Source organism: Camponotus floridanus, unplaced genomic scaffold, assembly GCF_003227725.1.
Source record: "Camponotus floridanus strain SB8 unplaced genomic scaffold, Cflo_v7.5 scaffold68, whole genome shotgun sequence".
Taxonomy (NCBI): Eukaryota; Metazoa; Arthropoda; class Insecta; order Hymenoptera; family Formicidae; genus Camponotus; species Camponotus floridanus.
In genome coordinates, this window is record NW_020229836.1 from 58,532 (window position 1) to 77,922 (window position 19,391).

The following is a 19,391-nucleotide window of genomic DNA, read 5'->3' on the forward strand; positions in this document are numbered from 1 at the left end:
CCCTCCCCGCCGCCGACGTCAATGTGTAACAACCCTTACCGACACGGATGGCTCCCTCTGTTGGGGTTGCACAATCGCGCCCTGATTGATAATTTATACGGTGCGTGCAGGTTATTTGATTATCCAGCCTTCAGCTGGGCTCACCCGCCTCCTTTTTGCTTCTCCACTTTTCGGCGTCGCGGTTTCTCTCCAGCTTTCTAGTGTCCTCGCATTCTTGTCCTGATGATTAAAGATCGAGATGAGACAAAGTAAGATTGAAACCGACATAGTTTCGACTAGCTTTACGTCTAATATTGTAAATATCGAAATGAGGCTTGCGCTTTTTCCTGATAATATCGTCTCGTGTTTTTCTTGGCGCGAACAGACTTTGTAAAATGTTTAATCGTGGATGTTACAAATAGAGGGAACGAACGGCGACAAAATGTTCGAGCCATCGCGGCCAGATTAAATCACGTCTGTGTTGTTGTTTGAGTACGCGCCGGGTGCAAGGGTAAATACGGACAATTACATATTTTCCCTTCTGTGTGATCCTGAGATCGCGCGGACCCCAGCGAGAATCGCGACGCAGCATTATACGCTCTCTTCTATGGGGTGGTTACGCAAGCGGGGGTTGACATGCGGGCGAAGTGACTGTGCTGTGACAGAATCGTCGACAGGGGGACGCGCGGTGCGTTGATGGCATAATTGGTATCATTCGGGGGTCTTCTTTTGACCCACCGCGCGTGCAGCCCCATTACACGCCTCGCAATTATGCGCGTCTCGTTCAATGCGGTTACATATTTTCGAGCGGCTGCTTTCTCTTTTTTACTCGAGCAAAGTTCAAAAACACGAAACGATACTGATCGAAAAAGGAGTCGCGATGTGATTAAAATCGTTTTGCTCCGTGTCCTCTTTCAATTTTACCGCACGTGATCCCACTTATCCATGAAAGTCGATAAAATCGATTAAAAATTGAGTACAAGCTCATTACTTGAAAATATGCATATATCCCAGCAAGCAACAATTATATAACTGTTAGTTATATTTTTCCACTCAACAATAAAACTGTTATGTAACAGTTATATTGTTGTGTGGGAAATTACAATTAACAATTATATAAATGTTACTTGGTGTTTGCTGGAGTATTTTACACTATTGATAATATATGTTATATCCCATACAGCACAGAACATTGTTGTAACATTCAATCAATATTGTGACAATATTACATTGTTGCTGCAATATTGCTGTAATGTTACAACAATGTTCTGTGCTGTATGGGATATTTTAAAATATCTCATACCTCGTAGCTTTACTCGGTATTCATTCTCTTCTTTCGTTGTTCGTTTGTCGTTCCTTTCGTCCTTAAGTCCTTGAGCCTTTTAATATTCTTAACATTGGAAGAAGTTATTTTCGGTTTATCCGCACTGAGCGATCCTATTTTAAAACGATTGCTCCGTTTTATATCGATATGATTTGCGGTTGTATGAACCGTCCGAATTTCCTCGCGAACTTTATCGTCTTTTATTTCCTCCAGATGATCGTTCGATTTCGCGATATTCTCAAGCTTTCGGTTATCATTTCCGTTTGTAACGTCATTCTGTTGCAACGTGGCAGGTTCTTTCGTCCTCAGACGTTTCCACGTTCTTATGGGTAACCTGGAGAAGAACTTCCTCTTCTTCTTTTCTACTCCTGTGCGAATAGGCGAGGCGCCTGTCATCCTCAAAATAAATGTCCTCTCGTTCTTCTCTTCGGCTGCCGATCGCGAAGCAGCCATGTTGGTTCGATTAATTTTACTTCTAGGATTTTTAAGAGAATTTGTATTATCTTCTTCGTTCGTTGCGTTCATTCCTTCGTTGCTATTTGAATCTGTGATGCGTTTAAACATTTTCGCCGATTGATTCGTTTTGTTAGAAAATTTACTGGTGCGATATCGATGATCGTCGACATTCGTTGAAGCGAATGCCGCGTTCATAATTTCTGTCCTTCTCTCAGATGGAGAATTGATGGTTTTTTTCGATTCGACCGCCGAACGCGATTTCACGTTTATTGAATCTGCAAAAGAACTCATATGTAACTCATGTGAAAATGAATGCAATAAGATAAGATGGCTAAAACATTTATTAGTGTTGGGTGATAAGAAATATAATTAAAGGATATATACATACATACGTACGCATTGAAAAATATTATCACGAAGATGTGCTCATGTATGTACATTATACATTTTTTATAGATAACATAAAAAAATAAATACATTTCTCTATTATATTTCAATCTCCATTATAAAAATTAACCTAGTTACACATCTATAAATCCAGCAAAACTGCAAGAAACTGTGACGTCATTAACGCACAAATTCGAATATTGCCACTGCAGGGACATCTGCTGATGCTACATTAAATTTACTCGCTAAGGCTGCACAGTTGGTACAAAAGAATCTGTCTTGCTTACTTTTTCCCGCGGAATTGACGTTTGACGTTTGCTCGATTGGCGTCCTCGGAGATTTAACGCGCGGAGAATTCGCGTTTAACGTGCTCGATTGCAAAATCTTGGGCTTCTCTTTCATCATGTTGCTCTTCGAAGTTTGATATTTCGCGTTTTTAGCGGAAATTTTCGGCGATAAATTTTCTCGATTGCTTTTCCGCCGCGTTTCCTCGGACTCCTCTTCCTTTTCCGAATCGATAAAATCATATGTTTTCGCCTGTAAATTACGATTCTTCAACTTTCTTGAATCCGCAAAAGTCAATTCTTCGCAACTTGCGTCGTTTTCCAGTGAAACGGAATCCCAGATATTATCCTTCGAGTCAATCTCGCGAGGAAAATTATCTTGTTCCTGATGCTTTGCCGTGTTTGGGGCCTCTCCGAATTCTGCACAAAATTGACCAAATTAAAATTGATTAAGTATTATAAGAGAAATTATTAAACTTCTCCGAATTTTTAAACTTCAGAATTATTAATTCCATCTGCTTTCAAGAAACGTACCCGTCTCACAATGAAAATTTTCTTTCAGTCTCGAAAGAATCTTGGTTCGCGCGCGTTTCTTTCGTTCGCTCGACGGCAACCCTCTCGATCGAATATCAGCATCTTCGTGGAAGTTCCTCTCATCACTTTCAATAAACCATCTTTGTGGAAAAATATTTTCCCTCCGATGAGCACAACTATTTTGCGCGAAAAGAGATTCCGGACCTTTTGTATAATTATATCGTGAATCTCGCGGAAGTTTCGCTCGATTAAAATGTCCGATTCGGGGATCGACGAATTGGGTATAGTAATCGTCTTTATAATTAACAGCATCTCTTGGTAGTTCAAAGGGCAGCTCGTCGAAGGAATTCTCTTGCGGATCGTAACCCAGGTCACCGATGTACATATCGCGATCGAATCGTCGCGCTTTACCTCCCATATAATTTCCGTTTCTGTCCTAGATCGATCGGAAGATACTTGAAACAATGATCCCCTTTTTCTCGATCACAAAATTCGCTTACTTTATTATTGTTTAGGATCGTAGTTACTGTACGAAAAAATTTGTTCGGCCTTTCGTTATCCCATTCGGCGGCTCTACGAGTCGATTCGTAGCTCTCGGCTCCTCCACGACGTCGATAGCACCCATTGCGTGGGAGATGTATGGGATACGTGGTTTCCGTGTCGCAGCCGACATCCGTCACCTCCACGATTCTACCCGGGTCGCCGTATTCGGGGGATCGGAAGATCGGCAGAATCGACTCCGCGTCGTCCATAAAAAAGAACAAGGAATTCTCGAGAAATGCACCCATATGTTTCGTGTAATCACGCACTCATTTACAAGATGATCGGTCTGTAAAACGTGAATCGTAAAAAATTGATTCCTATAAAATAATCTTAATTTGTAAAACGATGATCTCCGATCTTGGAATTTTTTTTGGATAATTCTTTAGATTGAAAAAATTCTTCATTTTTAATTCACCTATTTCTCGTAAGATTTAAAGGACGAAATGATAAATATATCATGCCTCGCGGCGACAATCGTACATCTCTCGTTTGACATTATTTTCGTATCATCATGAACGTTCTGTGATTTATATTTCTTTGTTAAGTTGCTTTAATTTTTCAATACTTTACGTGATTTTGATTTTGACATTTTTCAACTTTGCTTATAACACCGAGAGATGAAAAATCAAATGACTTAAGCGATTCGAGATATCGATGATTCTAACAAAACCTGAAGATATTTTTTTTAATAATTGATATATACATTGATTGAATTTTTTTATCATAATTGCATGAAAACAATAAGTGAAAGTGGAAGTTTGTTTTAACTTTAATTATATTATTTATAAATTCTGTAATAATGATTTTTCTTTTATTTACAATATGAAAGAGAAACAGGTGGAAGTAAAAATATTAAGTTTATTGAAGAATATTCTTTTAATATTTTTTCTGTTTTTTTTTTATATTAAAATGCATCTATATCCACATTTTCATACATACATAAAAATATTTTCAAAATAATATGTAATGATGTTCATAATATTAAAGACTAGAAAAGAATTATTCGCAATTTAATAGATAATTAAATCTATACACAGAATATACGTGTTTTTAATTTATATTTTATGAAAATGTGTACAACGCAATCAAACGATGATTTTACCAGCTGTGTCGAAAAATATGGCTACGTAGTTTTATAGAATGACTGTAGATAGCAGTACAAAAGTACAAACAATTCTCTCATTCATGCATCAATAACCGAGTTTAGAATGGAGTAACATCCATATGATTCGCCTATATGAGATAATTATTATTTAAAGAAAAATTGATAGTGTGTGTTATACGTCACATTATAATTATTATCAAAGGAGATAGCGGGATATCTTCCTTTACAAATAATTATTCTTTTTCTCAGACTATTTAATATTTTATTTATGGCAATGAGTTCTATAGGTAACAATGGTTATGAATGTTATATGTCAAATTCTTGAATTTTGAGATAACAAAATAATTTAATGGATATTTAATATTGCAGTGAAAAAGTCTTGCCCCTTTATGGAGAAATGCTATCGGAAAAATCCTATTCATTTTAGCGAAATGTCACATCCTCATTGTAACTATATTATTGTTATACTATTTATATTTTTTAATTACAATGCTCACAACAAAATCTAATAATTGTTATTTAAATTTCAGTGGAGAAATTACTAGTAAATCAGCTCGATGGTACAATAGAAATACCAGAGGTCCTTCATTTTGCATGTAATGATCGTTCACAATTACTGGATCAATTAAAAGTATTGCAAATGGTACTCAGAAAAGAGAGAAACAAGAATGGGGATAATTTGTTACCTATAAGTAGTCTATCTTCTGAAGTACAATCTTCGTCTACTGCAACATCAGATATTAAAGAAGATTTGAAAGAAAAAGCAGAGAGACATAAGAAAGCAGTGATACAGAAGAGGCAAGATAAACTCAAACAGATGGATGCAGAAGCACAGGCACTCTCTAAAGCTTTAATTAAAGAATGTGAGAATTCAAATAGCACCAAGGTTAGTGAAATGGAAAAAGAATCTTTGAGTTTTAAATTCTGAAAAATAAATGTGTAATAAATATAAAACTTTTTAATAGGCAAAAAAAAGAAATCAGGAATCATCTACAGCTGGTCCTTCCGTAACAAAGAAGATGAAACGAATGAGTATAGAGAGCAGCAATCATGCTAAAGATAGTCAACAGAATATCAGTGATTCTCAAAGCAGTTCTACAAGTAATGAACAAAGTGCAAATTCTGGAACGTCCATTATGGATATGTATCGAGCTTGTGATTCTGAAAACGCCAGAAAGGAAGTTAGAAAGAAAGCCATCCAGATGATGAGACGTTCTGGATATGAAGTATCTGTTGTGGAGCCAGGAGAGTTTGCATTAAAATATGCCTTTTCAGCACCTTATCACTTATTTTATACAAGGATTGAAAAATCTAAGGAGACTTATAATCAACAATTCTCTATTACTTTTCCTGAGATTCTCGACAGAAGTCTTGGAGAGATTGTTAATAGTCTTCATATGAATTTTATGGTAGATGTTGGATGGTTGTGTTTGCAATATCTGTTAGCTGGCCAACGTACTGACATGATGATTTTATATGGTGAGAGAGTAGACCGTGAGAAATTAGGCTCCAACATTACCATGATACATGTAGATATGCCAGTTCGATTTGGTTGCCATCATTCTAAAATCATGATTTTTCAATACAAAGATGACGGAATCAGAGTGGTAGTTTCCACTGCTAATTTGTACTCTGATGATTGGGATAATCGGACACAAGGGTCTGTTAAATATTATTATCTTATATTTCTTGTTGATAATATAATATTTATAGATGAATATTAAGTTTCATTGTTTTCTTATTAGGCTGTGGATCTCGCCTCACTTACCTTTGCTTCCGGAATCCGCAAATCCCAGTGACGGAGAATCTCCAACGGGTTTTAAAAAAGATCTCGAACGTTATCTGAGTAAATATAGACATCCGGCTTTAACACAGTGGATATGGGCCGTACGGAGGGCAAATTTTTCTGCTGTGAATGTGTTTCTTGTGGCATCTGTTCCTGGAACTCACAAAGACGCCGAGGTCGATTCTTGGGGACATAGAAAATTGGCATACGTCTTATCGCGTCACGCCACGTTACCACCGGATGCTCCTCAGTGGCCTATAGTTGCGCAAAGTTCTAGCATAGGTAGTCTTGGACCAAATTTTGAAAGCTGGTTGTCGAAAGATATCATTCCGTGTATGTCAAGGGAGACTACTAAGGGCTTAAAGAGCCATCCAAACTTTCAATTCATTTATCCATCGATAGAGAATTACAAGCACAGCTTCGATTGTCGGAATTTGTCTTGCTGTTTACCCTATAGCGCGCAAGTGCACTCTAAACAACAATGGATAGAATCATATTTATAGTAAGTCTCAAATGTTTATATTCTGTTCAATTTTATGCTCTAGAAACAATCCGTGTTATGTATTTCTACAGAATTTTATAATTATCTAGCCAGTGGAGAGCTAAACGAACAAGACGAGACCGCGCGATGCCTCACATTAAATCTTATACGAGAATTTCGCCCGATTTGAAAAGGATTCCATGGTTTGTGCTCACCAGTGCGAATCTGAGCAAAGCCGCGTGGGGAGTCCAACGAAGTAATCATTATATAATGAGTTATGAGGCCGGTGTTATATTCATACCAAAGTTTATCGTAAGTACCATTGTCGCCGATATTATTCTTTATATTACGTCTAACATATTTTAATTAATATATTAATTATATTATCAAAGTATGTTATCAAAAGAAAAAGCTGATTAATTGGTTAATATTAATATTACTGTTATTAATTCACTTATTTATAATTATATTTAGACTCAAACAACAACGTTTCCCATTGAAGATGAAGAAGACCCAGCTGTTCCAATATTTCCGATTCCGTACGATCTTCCGTTACGTCGATACGATTCCAGCGACAGTCCTTTTGTCTGCGAATTTCTCAATACTCCGGGTAGAATGTGATTTTTCGAATGATATTCAGTTTTTTAAATCTCTTTTTAAATAATAGAATATTTGTAAAAAAAGAAAGAATTCACTCGTTGATAATTGCATACATATTTATATTTGTTCATATATATTTTTACAACATTATAAAATAATAAAAATCTTTATTCTTTTCCAGAGCAAAAGCACGTTTCTTTTGAAACTTGTAGCTTTTTTATGACTTTTGTGTCACAGAAATTTTCACACCTTGATTGTATTTTCTCAACTTAACAGTTCCGATCATAGTCACTTAATATATATTCACTGTCCGTATCACTATTTTTATGAATCATGAGTCAATCGCAAGAGGGATAACTATGCATAAAGGAGAAAAAGTAAAGAAACGAAGGCGAAGGCTGAAATGTTAGTGAGAATTCGCACATGATGCGTAACTTTTTTTCTATTTTGATTTCACGACGAATTCATACCAGCGTCTCTTCGGGACACGTTTTCCATAAAACATCAGCATGAAAGTGCTTCCTCGATGCGAGGGCCAAAATATCTTCTCTCGTAGTATTAGTACTGTCTGTACATGCTCAGCCTTCAAACGGCTGTTAATCATACCGCAATATATGTCGCATAAGTACGCGGCAATTATGTGTGTTCCGCACGCACGTTGAGCAACGCATCTCATCGCGAGAAATAAATACGATTCATAGAAATAAAATATTTATTAAAAAGGTCAGGTTTTGCGATCGAAAAACGTGGCTTGTAACATAATGCATTAGTAATGCAAATAGCTACTGTTTCTTTTATTAATCATTTTCATTAATACATTTACGTTCATTGTTTACAAACGAGATAAAGGAAACAGATATTTGATCTTTTTTATTATACATACTTCGATGTAGGTATCTTTGTTCATCTTTACATCTTATCTCGATACACACGTTCTTATCTTTTGTTAATACATTATATTGCATTTAGAACTATAAAGGAATGTCAACATCACTTCCTTCAGTAAATACATACTAAGCGATTCCGCAATGTTTCGCATTTTTATCGATTTTGCCTGGTAAAAATCTCATTATACCAAACTTGTCAAAATTATCGATTAAAGTGATGTTAGATTGACAAAATAAAATTCGATAATTTATTATGCGTAAAACTAATTTAGTTAATTAATTTAGTCTTTAGTTAGAAAATTCAATCAATTATCAAATTAATGTGGTTTTTTATAAATCTAGACATTTATAAAAAATTATATAAAAAAATTATAATTAAATAGTAGTAAAGCTCTCTTAATTAATAAATTAAAATCATTCAGACAGGCATAGAGAGCTGGAGATCATTATTAGTCGCGAATTATACAGATTAAATAATAGTAAACATTAATAGGTTGAAAATTCAGTTTTAATAATACATAGATGTTTAGACAATTTAAGAGCGGACGTTTCGACTTATATTTAAGTCATCTTCAACGCATGTTAATTCTCGGAAAGTAAGCAGATGCTGTACGTAGTAAACATTTAATGAATTTCAATTCGCAGTAAAACGGTAGGGAGATCATCTTACGGTTCCATGAATGAAACGGACCTTACAAGTTTAGGTTAATAGGCCTAAATTTTGTGTGATTCTAATGGATTTAATACTAGTATAATGAACGTTATTCTGTCATTTATATTCATACCTTCGAAGAAGGAAGTAATATACAGTTTTATAAAGTTTTTTCCAGTGACAGATAAATTAATATAATTCGGACTCATCATGATATTGTAAGTTATTTTTATCTCACTGGGCTTAATAACTTCTTAATTTGATTTAATTATTTTAATTTTAATAATCTCTATTCTGTTCATAGTTTAAAGTCTCATTTCAAATGTAAATATTGCGAATCCATGGTTGACAATTACTTTACTTATTTTTATAGTCTGACTATTGGTCTGCGGTTTGACAAACGTCCATTAGAACCACACAAACTATTAATCTAAACTTGTAAGATCCATTTCATTCATGGATATAACCGTAAGATGATCTCCCTACCGTTTTACTGCGAATTGAAATTCATTAATGAAATTCATTAATTCAAATATGTTTACTGCGTACAGCATCTGCTTACTTTCCGAGAATTAATATGCGCTGAAGATGACTTAAATATAAGTCGAAACGTTCGCTCTTAAATTGTCTAAACATCTATGTATTATTAAAACTGAATTTTCAACCTATTAATGTTTACTATTATTTAATCTGTATAATTCGCGACTAATAATGATCTCCAGCTCTCTATGCCTGTCTGAATGATTTTAATTTTAAAAAATTATATTTTTTAAATTTAATATTATTAAAGAAATTTAAATTTAGACTTATTAAAATTACAAAGAAAAAATACCTCTTTTAATTGTTAATAATTCTCGTTAATTAAATAATGTTTTTAATAATTAATATTTTACTAATCATTTTTGTTATTTAAATAAATAATTTATTAATTATTGATATCAAGATATATTAGCTGTTATTTTATATATATCAACTTATTTTATATATATCGACTTTTAGACATCCTTTAATTGGATTTCCGTTTTCTGTCTACTCGCCTTCGTTACCGGATCAATCTTCTCACGTCTTTACTAGATCAATCTTTTCACGGTTTTACCGGATCAATCTTGAAACTCAGAGCAAATGACGTCAAAGTTCTATGAGCTCTAAACCTCCCACCAGAGTCCGAGAGCCTGACTTCCTAGTTGGATGTCCTCGGCGCAGATGCGGTTTTCGAGTAGGGGCATCACTGCGTTAGCCGGGGACGTCGATCACCAGTATGCGAGATGTCATCGATAGAATAGGATCGCCATCGGATGCATCCTGATGGATTTCACTCCACATAGTTATCGGAACATCGGTATGGGTGATCGTTTTCAGAAGATCTTGCTAAAAGATTATTAAACACTTCCTGTTAAATTTATAAGACTGTTAGAAAAATTGTAAGTATTGACCGAAAAAAAATCGAAAGTGATACATTCTACATATATACATGTGCATGTATGTGCGTGCGTGTGTGTATTACATAAAAGATGAACTTCGTGCGTAGACGCTAAATTTTCGGAAAGAATAACACAACAGGCCCAGAACGTGTCGGGCCTGGTAAATACGAAATTATTGAAAGTAGGTTTCGCAGGTATAACATAAAATTTTTTATCTTATCTGATTTTCATTAATTTTTGTTTAAATTTGCTAGAGGATAGTCGTACATCGACGCTAATCGTGTTCGATTCAATTTTCTTCCCTTATTTGGACAGGGTGAACTTTGCATTCCGTGGTATTCTATGTAATATCTTTTGATAAATTTGAAGCCAATTTCTTGACACATATAAAATTAATAAAAAATTTTCAAAATTTTCTATTATGACATAATTTATAAAAAAGTAATGGATAATTAAAACTATTAAAGCAAAATTGTGTATCTCAATTATACTATAATTTTCATCATTTCATCAACATAGTTAAAATATATTAAAAGTTCGATTAATTCGAGCAATTTGTCTACGTTTTTTAATATAAATCGTATAGAAGATCGCTGACAATCGGCTGTCAAGTTAGCAGAATTGATTAACATCGGTGTATCAACCTGTAAGTTCAATATTTCTAAGAGTGCGTGCTGTACGTACATCTATTTTTACATTGATCGTACGGGAGATTTTATTCAATTATTAATGCTATCGTGATTATTGTCTTTAAAAAGATTCAGTTAATCCTCGAGGAAGAGATCATGATTTCGATTATTAATACATTTATATTTACTGGACATTCAAGGTTTGGATCACTACTCTTGGATAATGAATATGTATAGAAACGCGTCCTGTGCAAAGTAATGATGATTTAAAAAGACAAGCAATAGCGTGCAAATATTCGTCATTGACAAAACTTTTTTTTTCTATGAGAGAATCGATAGTATATTTAAATATATTCAACGGGAAGTCATACACACTATTCTTAATATTAACATGAGTATTTCGAAATAAACAATTTTCAAGTCTTTTTACCTTCAGAAAATTTCCACGAATATTTCTTTCTTTTCCATATATATACATTCCGTATAAATTTAGAAATGATATTTTTTATAACAGTCATTAACCGTGCTAACCACAATAAGTTATCCTTTACAGATGAGACATGCAAATTATCCGTATCGTTAAATTTCAGTTTCAAGTTTTGACTCTCTCTTTTAGACACATTTCCTGACTCTCTCTTTCAGGCAATCCAAAGAGTCTAAGTCTCTAATTTTAATTTCTATTAACAGATCCACCAGAATGACATTAGCGAACGTCTTAAGATGAATCCGCCGATGTCACTACAACTCGTCCAGAGTCTTTCGATATGGTGCGAGCGCAGTCTGCGTTTTTATTGACTAGACGAGAAACGCCAAAGCAAACCGCCAGCGAACGCCATCAACCGCTCAGACAAATCGATAAACCGGCGCGAGCTATTGCGGCAGTGTCGAGAATTTCCAAAGTCTAACCCTCGATAGGGAGAACATCGACTTTCCTTGAAGCGGACAACCGGCGGTCAGGATGATGACTTGTTGGGTCCTTGTCGGAGTCTTTGCGGCCATAGTACTCATTTACGGCCTCATTGAGCTACATTATTTCCTGCGTATCTTCTTCACCGTTTTCCTTGCACGCTATTGCAAGAAAAGAGTACACATTCTCGACGAAACAGTAGTTTACGGTATGTAAATCTTTTAGAAATACATATGCTACAGACTTTTTTTATTTATTTAATTACAAGCGCAAACGTATTTATAATAAATGTCATGAAAAGTAATTTAATTTCAGTTATTATACTTTTTTGGCTTTAATTTATGTTCGAAAACAATATAAAACGGATATCGTTATATGAGATGCTTTTATTGTAAAAATTGGAAAAATAAATAAAAGGCCGTAACATTTAATTAATGTCATGGGGGTATGAGAAAATATTTTTATATTATATTTTTCAATGGTATTCAAGATTGCTTTTTTTATCTTTTAATAATTATTCCAACAGAATGGTTTAATTAACAAAGAAAACAAAAGTGAATTATGTGGAGAATCTTTCAGTTCGATTCAACAATTTTTGACGTAATATGCTATATATATTATATATTATATATATTATATAATGTAATTATATAATTATATAGTAATAATATAATAATAACATAATATGTAGTATAATAAATAATTATATAATAATGATATAGTAATAATATAATAATAATATAATATATATAATAAATATAATAAATATAATAAATTATATAATAATTATATAGTAATAATAATATAATAATAATATATAGTATAATATTTATTATATTATATATTACATACTATATAATAATATTACAAAAAATTTAACATTTAATATTAATATTATTTCAATTAAGAAAATGATTATAATATAATGGGAGCATTACATATGTGCATGAGCATTATATATGTGTTACATAAAGTTTATCGTTACGATATAATCCTAGAATCCATACGACTTGTCTAGATATTTACGCATGAACCTTGACTTACCATGTGGGGAATCAGTTAATCGGTGGAAATAATCAGCTGCAAATCAGAAGTAATATTGATTCATTTTACGGCAAGCAGAACATTTTCCGCATTTTCATAGCAATAAACAACAATTCATTACAATTTTATGATTAATACATGTTTTTATATGCAAATAAATTATCTGTGATTCCTTTCCTTATTTATTTAGTTATTTCTTGCAGTTTTTATAAAAAATGTGCATAATAACCCAGCAAATAACAGTTAATATAATTTAAAAACATATAACTTAAAAATTGTGCATAATAAGTTTGTCTGCGTCATAATCAATTATATTTTTTATATTTTTTTATATTTTTTCATGTAAATAATAGCAACTTTTGCAATTTTATGATTAATTTATGTCCTTTTTATGCAAATAACTAACAATCTTTGATTCTGCGTCCGTATTTACATTGCTTTTCATAGAAAAATTTGTATAATAATGTCGCAAACGTGTTCAACCCATCGCGATCGATTTATCAACATTTTTCCTGTCTTTTTATGTCAAAAAATAACAATCTTTGCAATTTTACAATTAATATATGTCTTTTTTTGCAAATTTTACCTTTCATGTAAATGACTAACAACCTTTGATTCTGCTTACGTATTTATGATACTATTTATAGAAAAATCTTGTGTGTAATAATAGCTTAGCTTAGGGCTATTTAATTCGTCTATCGTGATTTATAATCGAATTGCAGCATAATTTTTATCCAAAAAATATAATTTATATAATATCTGACTAAAGTTGAAAACTAAATGTGTTATAGTAAAATTGAAATTCTAATTGAATCAACTTCGAAATGGTACAAATAGTTGATGAATCTTCAATTATCATTTTGACATAATTTTACCTTTGAATCAACCAATTAATTAATTATACGCATACTAATTAATTATCCTTTTTCTTTTTAAATTAAAAGTCAGTTTACATGATCTTGTTTATAGTTCACGACAAAATTAAAGATAGAATTCTACTAGTTTCACTAAATATAAAATACTTAAAGCATAATTATATAAAAAATATATATATATATATATATATATATATTTATATTTTAATTTATATATTTATCATTTATCTATTACATATTGTATATGTTACATATATAATAAATAGAATTCTATTTTGTATTTTGTCGCAAATATATTATATAAAATCATGTAAAAGAAGTTTTATAAAATCGCGAGAAAATATTATTTTATATATGACATTTAATTATCAACAGAAGAATATTACGAATGCACAAAATATTACACAAAAAGATGTATTTAAATATATTTTTATTTTCTCTCTTTGAAAAATATACAAAATATATTAAAATATTTATATATGACGTTTAAAGGAAAATACGTATAATAATGACAACGCATTGCGTATATTGCTCTCTAGATAATTAAATGCGATGTTGATCGATCGTCTATCAATCATGAAAATCGATTACTTTAGTAAAAAGGTTAGACAAGTCTGGTCTAGTGAATATCGCGGACACATCTATTAGCCATTTGTGATTATATAGATGATTAACTAGTTCCGCATCTTTAATTCTTTTAACTTTGTTCAAAGTTAAAATCAACATATCTTGAGTAATTATTTTGCAATGTACGTGATGTCATGTAACAATTTCTGGTTTCGATTAGTCATAAAAAAAAAACTTGAATATTACACATTACATAATCTTAATATATAGAGAATGAAAAGTTTAAATTTTTAATAATTATGTCTGTGTGAAAAGCACATTTATATTATATATTTTATGTTATTATCATCCGGAGAGGGGGGCAAGATGGGGCATTTGCCCCTCCCTGAAATTTGGAATCAGCAAAAAATTTACATACTCTTTCTTTGAATAAACGCTGGCATGGGCGTCTGCAGGAGGGGGAGGGACAAGCGGTGCGCATGCACCCCCCTGGAAAATGAAAAAAAAATTTATAACCATATTCATTTCATATTTTCAATGCCTACATTCCTCATTTAACAACAACATTTTATATCATCCCCCCACTGAAAAAAATCCTATAGACGCCCTTGGTTATTATTATGGAACGTGCAAAAATGCATGTTGATTAAGTTCAAGTGATTAGTTTTCACATTGCATTGGAAATATATGTATATATTAATAATTTTTTCCAATATATTTCCAAATTTTTTAAGAAAAATACTTCTAATGTATATGTTAATAACTTTTTTGCGCATTTATCTATCTTTTTTACTTATGCAATATAAAATCTAATCACTTAAACTTAATCAATATGCATTTTTGCACGTTGATTTGCAATCACGTAATCAAATTACGCAATCAAAGAATAAACATTGCGTATTTTGCTTTGCGATGTAAATTATTTATAATGTAATAATTTTCACAGGAATTTGCACCACCACCGACGTGGACGCTCTCTTATATCATATGAACAACGCAAGATATCTTCGCGAGCTTGATTTTGCGAGAGTCGATTTCTATGAGAGAACAGATTTATATCGAGAGGTTTGTTCCCAAGGATCGGGCGTCGTGCAAGGAGCTACAACTATACGCTACAGACGCTTTATTAAGCCGTTAATGATATTTAAAATAACGTCTAAGGTAATTTATATATAGAAAAGTTAACACATACACATACACAAATAAATGCTTTGTGTATATCTATAATCAGAAGATTATATAATATCGATATTATTGTAATGCATCTGTGAAAAGAAAAGCATGAAAAAAATGAATTAAATTATTCTGTGCAGTTAATATAATTGTTCGCTCTTAAAAAAATCGTATACAATCAATTATTATTTAAAAGTAACAAAATTTGTTGATGTCTTTTTTCTATGATGCTGATTAATTATCTCAATATATAAAATATATTATTTTATATAATCTGCCACTGACAATGAGTGAAAATTATAATTTGACAGCTCGAAAAAATGAAAGAGAATGAAATGTGTGAGTGATTTTATTAGTTGATGTAAATTTACCATTAATGTGAATTTCAAATTTACATTTACTCAAATTTACTCAAATTCACATTTACTCAAATTTACATTTAATGTGAATTTCAAATTTGATGTCAAAGAACAAAAAGATTGTAAATACATTTTTTTCGGATTTATAATAATATATTGATCTATCATCACCAAAATTATGCATCTTGACAGCTTTTTTAATGTCAAGTATATTATAGAGCGGCAAAGTCCATTCATCGCATATGTTTTCATTGCTTTTATTGTTAATGGAATATTAAATTTAAAGATGACTTAAACTAAAGAGAGAGTATATATATAAAGTATTTTTTAAGAAATTAAAGTGCCATTTGAATAAAACCGATATTCTGATTAATAAAACAAGCAGCCAAAAATAAATTGAAACCTATTGGAGACAACACAAATTTCAAGATATTTGAGAAATGTTGCATTGAAATAATATCCTAAAAATCTTTCATTTAATTAAATGTAATTAAATTTAAAAAAATTGTAATAAATCTGCTAACGTTTATATATAAAAAATATAATGATAATAATTAATAATAAAGCAACTGCAACACATGAATAATATATGCGTGGCATGTGCTGTATAATTTAAAAAGAAATAGTTATTTAACATTAATATATGTTTATTTAAAAGAGAAAAATAAGGTTTTTTCCACAGCACTTTTATCGTAATATCTTATTTTATCATATAATTTGAAGGTAAATACTATGCTTAAATGTTTACATGGTCTTATAATTGTATTGCATTGAACAATTATATGACGCATTGTTTTAAAATAGCTTTAAAATGTTCCATAAAAATAACAATATTATCTTACACATACTTTTAGGAAATAAATTTTTTTTTATAAGCGCTTTGTCTTTCCTTCTGTTTATACTGTTTTAATTTTTTCCTATCAATTTGTAGTAATAACAATAAAAACAAATATTCGAGATAATAATATGTGTGAAAATAGTATATATTTTTTTATATATGATAATAGTATTTTGAAAATAAAAAAATCAAACAATGGATATGTCTATGGCAAAATATAAAAAAAAAATCGGTTAAAAAAAGTTAGGAAAAGTAGCGCAATAAAAAATAATAAACGCATTAACTTAATTGTATTTGCTGTGCAACAATTATATAAGTACATTATGAGTAACATTAGCCTTCAAATGATTATCCAAAGTCAAACCAATGACATCATCTTATGTCCTCCTTCGAACAATTTTTGTCCGAAATATTTTTCTCTACGACCGCTCCCTGCAAAGTTACTAAGAGTGATAGATTAAAATTGGACACCTGTAGATATAATACTTTACTCTATTAGTACGTCTGGATTGTATTCTATCTTCTTCTGAACCGTATTTTATCTTTCCTTCCTTGTGTTTACACACAATAGCTTGGGTCAGTACGTATACTTTGACCTCTCTTATAATTCTGTACTCAGGATCTCGATATTATTGTTGCTCGGACTATCCCTAACACATAGGTATATAAGTCATATCTGTTCGCTCATGGTCCATTTTTCATAGATATCCGGTTCTTTGAAATAATATTGGTATCTTGCCTGAACAAGTAATATTTAAAATTTTACATAGTAAAATAATTAAATTGAAAATATTATTTTTCAGATTATTTATTGGGATGAAAAAAGTTTCTTCATGGAGCATCGATTTATTACACCGAGCGATGGTTTCATAAGAGCTATCGCGATTTGCAGGCAGAGACTTCTTGATTGTAGTGCGGATACTGTTATCGGCGCTTTATTGAATCGCAGAGTGAAGCAGAAAGGAAATGTTGAAGCAGGTGTTACACAGGTAGGAATGAATGTCTTTAAAAATGCTTTAGTTTAAATATGATAATTAGGATTGCACGAAACATCAAGACTTGACATTTAGTCTTGATGTTATCTTGTTTCGAAATTCAGAGCAAAATTAAGATGAGATTTTTAATTAACTGTCAAAATTACTGATTTTTAAAAAACCTAAAATGTATGATATTATAAATTAGATGAAAAAAATCACACCAAATATTATAAAAATTTTAAAAATTTTATTTAATAAATCAGAATATTTATTAAATAAAATTAATGCTGAATTATTCAGTATCAGAAAAATTGTTAAAAAAACGAGATAACAAACAATACGAGATTTTTGCCACAAAGAATCAAAAACTCAAGATTAAGACAAGATTTAAGTTTTAGAAAATTTTCAATATCAATGCAATATTTTCACGAATATTGTCTTGTGCAGCCTTAGTGATAATTATTTAATTTTTAATTAAATATATTTTAAAAGTAAGATATATACATACGTCTCATATTCTAGGTACCTCCTGTGCGACCAGAAATGCCACCCGAAGTGAGCAGATGGATAGAGAGTAACGAGATATCCTCAGCAATGTTAAGACAAGAGCCAATTATTACGACACATTGCTGACAAAAGGACGCCACGACGTCCAACAGTGGCGTCGTTGCAGCGCCGATATACACAACTACGACTGTGTAATAAATCGGAATGCGATATATATTCTTGATCTCCAATTTTCAATCATCGGATGACATCTTGGCGGGATTCCGGAATGATATTAATTTAGCGATTCTAGTGACTCGAATGTTTAATTATTTACGACACGACAGAAAACTTGGCGCGTAAAATTTTCCTGGTAAAGTAAATGATAAAAATAATCTATGATAAGACCCATTTATGAGACCTAAAGTTTTAAACCTCTCATTAACACGGAATAAAATCGTTAATATAATCGCAGAGAGCGATTTTTTCCTCTTACTGATAATCTACTAAAATATGAATGAGATGAAAAAAATATCTTAAAATTAGCAAAATTTAGAAATTTTTGAAACAAAAATTTCTCACGCTCAAAATTGCTTTTGTCATCTTTATATATTATAATTATATAATATTTGATTTACACACATGAATATAAAAAAGATGATGTAAAATATTAATATTAAAATCTGAAGTACTGTAGATTATGAAAATTAAATTGTATGTATAATATTTTTGCATCAAGATGAAATATCTCCAAATTAAAAGCGAAGTGCATTTTTTTGTGCCATTATTTATATTAATTTATCATCGAGCATTGTAAATGTATTATAAAATATACATGATATATAAAAAAATGCATAGAACATTTAATGCGCTTCTAGTGATAAGAAATGCATACATATGTATAGATATGTATACATATGTATATGTATGTAATGTGAAATATGTATTATATATACGTATATATGTATATATATGTTATATGTTATGGCTCTGAAATTTTTTTATGTAGTCGCCTCAATGGGAAATGCGTATATATATATATATATATATATATATATATATATATGCTAGGAAAATAACAAATATTAAATTATTTA

General features: G+C 31.3%; 2 protein-coding genes across 4 annotated transcripts; both read left to right on the forward strand.

Moving 5' to 3' along the window:
* Positions 1-4,712: 4,712 nt before the first annotated feature.
* LOC105258526 (probable tyrosyl-DNA phosphodiesterase) lies at positions 4,713-8,565 on the forward strand. Its single transcript, XM_011269817.3, has 7 exons — positions 4,713-4,899; positions 4,982-5,059; positions 5,143-5,498; positions 5,578-6,272; positions 6,358-6,900; positions 6,990-7,191; positions 7,354-8,565. Exons 1-7 carry the CDS (start codon positions 4,881-4,883, stop codon positions 7,498-7,500), a joined length of 2,040 nt encoding a protein of 679 aa, XP_011268119.1. The 5' UTR covers positions 4,713-4,880; the 3' UTR covers positions 7,501-8,565.
* Positions 8,566-10,278: 1,713 nt separating this feature from the next.
* On the forward strand, positions 10,279-18,920 carry LOC105258527 (protein THEM6). Of its 3 annotated transcripts, none has more exons than XM_011269818.3 (5): positions 10,279-10,357; positions 11,756-12,183; positions 15,408-15,622; positions 17,635-17,820; positions 18,331-18,920. In XM_011269818.3, exons 2-5 carry the CDS (start codon positions 12,027-12,029, stop codon positions 18,439-18,441), a joined length of 669 nt encoding a protein of 222 aa, XP_011268120.1. In that variant the 5' UTR covers positions 10,279-10,357; positions 11,756-12,026; the 3' UTR covers positions 18,442-18,920. The 3 variants fall into 3 exon arrangements, with proteins under 3 accessions (XP_011268120.1, XP_011268122.1, XP_011268123.1); XM_011269820.3 differs by having other exon boundaries at positions 10,294-10,439; XM_011269821.3 differs by lacking the exon at positions 10,279-10,357 and adding an exon at positions 10,500-10,620.
* The last annotated feature ends 471 nt before the right edge of the window (positions 18,921-19,391 follow it).